Here is a 6,244-nt window from a genome sequence, read left to right as displayed (position 1 = left end):
GAAATTTTCCTTCCGTATGTATCACAGAGTGACCATCAGGATGGGAAAGAGGGGAGAGATGTCTTTGGGACAGTTGCGGTAATGTTAGAGAGGAAAGGAGATGTTCCTTTGCCAGGGTTTTAGTAATGGAATAAGTGATTGTTAATTCATGTTTCATCACTAAAATGTTGCCATGGCTCTAATTAAACCAGCAGGCGCCAGTGCAGGCCCCTGCTGCGCTCACCATGGTGTGATCAATGGGGCAACGCAACATGGTGGCAACACAAAATGGCGGCTCCCTGGCAGGCACACAGCCACAAGGAGTGTCCTCTTTGGTTGTGAGCCTGTGGCCAAGGTGCAGTGCTCACCTAACCGCCAAGGAACAACTACCAGAGGCACTTGACAGCAATGTGCTTTATTTTCCCTACGGCCACCCTTCTCAGTGCTCAGTCTTCATGCTGGCAGCCAGGGGATGGAACCAAGGAGCTGAGTCAGAGAGCAGAAGGAGTTTCAGAGATTCGGGCTGTCCATCTGGCCTCAGATTTATTCAACTCCCTTCATGAACTCCAGGAACTCTGCCAAGGAGGAGACATCAGAGATGAGGGCTATTAGGGTGGCACTGAACTGTTTTCACAGCTGCCATAGTACACACTTGGCAGTTCTCCACGGCCCTTTCTCTTTTTCCATCTCACTGATGCACAAGAGGCCAGGCAGATGGCTACCGCTCCTCTGGCCATGGCCAGAGCTCCTCATGCCTGCCAATGGAAATGTCACCAGTGCCTAGTGTCACCCCCGGCCACAGACTCCACTCAAAAATGGTCTGCAGATCATTTTGGCAGCACTGCGTTCAAAATAAGAGCCCTTCAGTGCTGATGCTTGTGTTTAGGTGGCAAAAGCAGACAGGCAGGTCTCAGTGAAAACAAACCTTGCAGTACAGCATCAATGCGGAGTTAAAGGAGGCCCAGGTCCTTGCAAACATTTTACAAGCCTGAGAACCTTCCCAGCTCCATACAAACCCAGGATGGGATCAGGCGTGTTGCCCAGCTCTGCCTGCACAAGCTCACACCTGCCCCCAAAAGACAACTGAGACCATGGGAGCTGCTCAAGGACTCACAACCAAACTTCAGGCAAGAAAGACTCCTACCGTCATAGTCAATCCTGCCATCATTGTTTTTGTCCCCATCTTTCATCAGTTCTTCTATGTCATCCTCAGTGATCGTCTCTCCAGTTGCCTGCAGCATGATCTTCAGTTCCTCAAGATCAATGTAGCCATCAGCATTCCTGTGCGAGAACAGAAGAGCTTAGGAAGGGCCATCTCACCTCTCCCATCACCCATACTGTGGCCATGGTTCTTACTTATCAAACATCCTGAAAAGATCTGATAGTTCCTCTTCAGTTTTCCCTTTGCTATCATCTTTCATACACCGGACCATCATAACAAGGAACTCATCAAAGTCCACAGTGCCGCTGCCTGTGTGCAGAATGAACACCGTCAGACAGCGGGTAAAGCCAAGTGAGAGGACAAAGTACCTGCTAGGAACTGAGGGACAGAACTCAGAGAGCAGTTCTGTGGCAGGAGGCAGCTTGCAGGCTGGAGTGAGCAACAGAGGCCGTAGACTGAATTCATTACTCTATTTATTTATTTATTTATTATTTATTTACCTTTTGCAGTCATTTTGCCCTAGCAAACCAAACATACTGCAAAGCAGGACTGGAAGCATTGATGAATGTGAATTCCTACCATGGAGGCACCTGTCCATCTCATTAATAATAAGAACTCCAGCAGGCAGGTATTCATGCACTATTTTTGCACCAGCAATGTAGCACTGTTGTTTTCAATGACACTAAGGTTTTGCATGATTTTTGGCCACTTTTATATTTTCCAGTTACTTAGTATGGTATTTCTCTCCAACCTGCACACAGTGGCTTTTGTGTGTGCACACTGATTTGATCAGTATATGTGTTTATATCCATATACGTTAGAGCAGTGAAAGACTTTCCTGCTGATAGAAATCTAATTGTGACATTTATGCAATACTAGCTGCTACCAAATCGGTTCAAGTAGTCTGGTCTTGACAGATATAATTTTTATAGTGTTTATTAGCCTGGAAATTTCCTAAAGGAACAACACTGAGGTGCATTCAGTATCCATCAAAACCCCAGCTCCCAACTCTCAGCAGGTGCTGTCCCCAGCGTGGATCCTGCCTGATGCCCATGGGCAGCACAGAACACTGGGCACGGGGACAGGGCTTGAAATGAAGAAACCGAAATCTCTCACCATCCTCATCCACCTCATCAATCATCTCCTGCAGCTCCTCAGGGGTGGGGTTCTGCCCCAGCATTCTCATCACCTTCCCCAGCTCCTTGGTGCTGATGCAGCCATCCTCTGCCCCCAGCACGAAGATGTCGAAGGCAGCCTTAAACTCTGAGAAGAGAGTAGAGAGGAGATGTGTGGGTCCTGTCCCATGATGCAGCCCCAGGTTGAGGGCTTGCCCTGTGAGAACACCCAGGGGACACAGAAGCTGCCTGTGATGTGATTCTTGTGGATCAAAAGCCCTGGGGCTCATCTTCAGGCAGCCATGTCAGGTTAAAGATGCACCTACCATTTTTTTGTTCTTCTGTCAGCTGCTCAACCTGTAAGTGAAAGACAGAGAGCAATTCATTTTAATTCCTCCTCGTCACTGCTAATTGCTAGCCCTCCAAAAGCTGCTCTCTCACAGGCTAGGACCCAGTCAGAGGGGGAACATCCTTGTCCCCATGGCCAAGGCAATTCCCAGTAGTCTTTTTCAGCCATAGATTCAATAAACTCATCAAAAGCATTAAAATCCTGTCTACCTCCATTAGAATTCATTTTTATAAAGGTTCTGTCTCTATTCCCTTCAGCCTATTTTACTTCAAATGCTCAGCGGGCTGGAGCACCTCCTTTACAAAAACAGGCTGAGGGAGCTGGGCTTGTCCAGCCTGGAGAAGAGAAGGCTGCGGGGTGACCTCATTGCAGCCTTTCAGTACCTAAAGCCTACAAACAGGACGGGAATCAACTCTCTGAAAGGGCAGATAACAGCAGGACAAGGGGAAATGGCTTGAAGTTGAGGGAGGGGAGATTTAGGCTGGATGTCAGAGGGAAGTTCTCTACAGAGAGAGTGGTGAGGTGCTGGAACAGCTGCCCAGAGAGGCTGTGGATGCCCCGTCCATCCCTGGAGGTGTTCAAGGCCAGGTTGGATGGGCAGTGTAGTGTGGTATGAGATATGGAAGTTGGCATCCCTGTCTGTGGCAGGGGGTTGGAGCTTGATGATCCTTGAGGTCCGTTCCAACCCAAGCCATTCTATGATTCTACGACTGATTTTACAATACAGCCCAAATACTCAGCATTTGTGTAAACTCTTTGGTCTGTGTAGGCACCTCAAGCAAAATGGGCTCTTGAGATGAAATGGGGACGTGCCACAGACAGGTTATTGTGCATGAGGAGCAGGCTGCAGTCACCACTGTTCCCTGAATCTGGGCACCGGAATGTGGAAGCAAACTGAGGCAGATGGAAGCAGCTGGAAGAAATGGTCCCTGCAGCCGCTCAGAGCTGGACGAGATGAGCTGGTAGATTGCTCCCAAGTCCTACCCAGCTCATCTATCCAGTCCTAACCCCCGCCATCCACCAGTGGAGCTTATTAGTTAGCAGGAATTAATGAAAATTGATGAGGAGAGCAAAGAGGAATCCACCAGATCCTCGTGAAGTGCATTTCTTTCGGATTCTCTTGGAGTGCACCACTATGCTGTGGGCTTTGTTCCTGCCTGCAGGCAGTGACCCCACTGCCATACCCACCTGCCCCCTTGGTAACATCCATTACAATGACTTGTCCCCCCTACACTACCTCTGACATCCCCCACACCGATTCCCACCATGTTAGGGTTGAAGCAGAGCCCCTCAACCCAGCAGCACTCTGTCTTGGAAGTAAGGCTGATGGTTTTTCACCCGAAAAGCAGACTTTGGAGAAAAAAAAAACAACTGGAAACCCTTCCTGCTTGCAGCAAGAGGCAGGGAAAGTGCTTTATCTTAGCAGGAATTGGGACGAGAGCCCTATCCAGCTCCCAGGGTGAGAAGGCCTTGCCAAGAGCAGCAGGAAGAGCCCCAAGCCCTACACAGGCACCATTTGGGCAGCTTAGCCGATGGCCACAGCCACTTGGGTAACCTGACCCCCTGGCAGCGTTCGCTATTTATAAGCCCTGATGAGAGAGGTGCTAGAGATAAAGATGAGCCCTGTGATTGTTCCCAGGCCTTTGGTATGCGTCCCCGCAGTCTGTTATCCTGACACTTGTCCCCAGCAACACTCTTAGAACCGCTCAACAGAGCTGAAAAATGCTCCCGAAATAGCCTGGTGCTTGCACACCCTTATCTAGACATGAGTGGGCGAGACAAAATCCCACTGGGTTCTGCGGCTGCAGCAAGGGAATTCAACATGGATATAACATTGGTATATACCCTCAAAGGCTTGCTGCCATTAATATATGCAGCAAATAACAAACCCTTACTTCCAAAGCTTTTTTGACTACTGCACGTTGGCTTTCTACAGGATTACGGATGTGGAGCTGTGCTGGATGGAATGCAAGCACACAGTGATGCTTTTACTACACAGCTTTCTCCCAAGCTGCTCACTGTGCCCTCTGGTCACAGATGCAGTTCACAGCTTTGTCCCTTTTTCTCCTCTGCTGCTTCCCTGGGGAATGGCTTTCTCCTGCTGCTCTCTGTGAAGGCAGGCACCCATCCCACAGGATTTTGCTTTTTCAGCTCCTTTCTTCATCCCACATTTCCATTTGAAGTTGGACAGGGGAAGTTTAAGATCTTAGTTAGTTAGTTAGTTAGTTTGCCAGAGACATGTTTTTCTACAGTTAAAATCTTGGGAACAGACTCATGAAAAATCTATCAATTTCAGCCATGTCTTGCCTCTTCTCCTTTTGCCTTTACGCTGGCAGCTCCCAGCCAGAGCCCACCAACACATTTCACAGGTCAAGGACTCTGCTTTGGGTATCTGCAGAGGAGGTTTGGGTTGAAACCCACAGGCTTCAGCTAGAGATGACCTTCACCATGGATTTTTGCCCATTTTGGGGTGGAAAGGTACCCCAGGCTTTCTTCCTAATCCGTGCATGAAGTCCCTAAACAATATAGCAAGAACCTGTTCTGTGGTGGAACATAACTTTAAAAAGCTTAACTATAGGGGCTGGATTTTCACTGATTTTACAGGGCACATTCTTTTCCCTTTTGCTTGCTCCTCAGGGCACTCAGCACATTGCCATGCACTACCCAGCTCATTCCTCTCATGCTATCCAGATCCTGGGAGGGGGTCACTGCTATAAGGGCTGACCAAAGGACAGGGGAAGGTGGCAGCGTCTTCTTTCCCTCAATTTTGTTTCACCAAAATTTCCCTCTAAACCTCTTGGATTTGTAATTGTAGGATGCATTTTTCAACCTGTCCAACTCTACGTTAAAAAAAAAAAAATCGCCCCAAAGTTCTTACACTGCGGGCACACAGTAGGGTATTTTAACTCCGGGCACACTGCAGTGATTCACACAATCCGGAATCTATTTTCATCCTTATCACACCCGCATATCACTCTCTGTCTAAATTACAAAATGATGCGCTGAGCTTATTATGGACCCGAGTGTTCCGGGTGTGCAGGGCAAGCGCTGCGTGCAGCTGCCGGGATGCTCCGCATTCCCAGAGAGCTTGCTTTCCAGCCTGGATTCCTGGGCAGCAGACAACAGGGGGTAGCAGCGACAGAGCGGAGGGAGCCATTCAGAAACACCAGGCAAAGCAGAGAGATTTTAAAAGTCCCATCGAAAAACACTCAGCCGACGACGGGGGGATCTTAAGCAACGGCGCTTACGATTGTAAAGCTCCAGAAATGAGAGGGTGAAGTTGAGCCCATGCAAATCATCTTTCAACCCATGCAAATCACTCTCGTTTTGTGGGAAACGCTGTTCTGCCGGGATGCGACCGCAGCCGGCAGCCGCCCCTTCCACTCGGCCGAGGTTCGGAACCTCAGCGCTGGGAGCTTCACGCAGACGAGAGGACGCGACTCCAGCCGAGCCGCCCGCCGGCGTCCCGTAACCAGCGGCTGCCCGCTGCCAACATCTCCTCCTCGTCCCATTCCTCCCCAGCATCCCAGCCCCGGGCAGGCACTCACCGCCGCCTTATAGATGTCATCCATGGCTGGGAAGGGATGGCGAGGGGTCGGGGGGCGTCACGGACACGCTCTGCCGCTACCGCCCCGTCGG

General features: G+C 49.8%; 1 protein-coding gene across 1 annotated transcript; it reads right to left on the bottom strand.

Annotated features, from left to right (window-relative positions):
• Positions 1 to 373: 373 nt before the first annotated feature.
• Positions 374 to 6,244, bottom strand: TNNC1 (troponin C1, slow skeletal and cardiac type). Its single transcript, XM_010718270.2, has 6 exons — positions 6,154 to 6,244; positions 2,583 to 2,613; positions 2,258 to 2,404; positions 1,336 to 1,450; positions 1,124 to 1,260; positions 374 to 554 (listed from the first exon to the last, which is right to left on the bottom strand). The coding sequence occupies exons 1-6, from the start codon at positions 6,175 to 6,177 to the stop codon at positions 523 to 525; spliced, it is 486 nt and encodes a 161-aa protein (XP_010716572.1). The 5' UTR covers positions 6,178 to 6,244; the 3' UTR covers positions 374 to 522.

The sequence above is a fragment of the Meleagris gallopavo genome, chromosome 14 (genome assembly GCF_000146605.3).
Source record: "Meleagris gallopavo isolate NT-WF06-2002-E0010 breed Aviagen turkey brand Nicholas breeding stock chromosome 14, Turkey_5.1, whole genome shotgun sequence".
NCBI classification, from domain to species: domain Eukaryota; kingdom Metazoa; phylum Chordata; class Aves; order Galliformes; family Phasianidae; genus Meleagris; species Meleagris gallopavo.
This window is presented reverse-complemented; position numbering and strand designations above follow the sequence as displayed.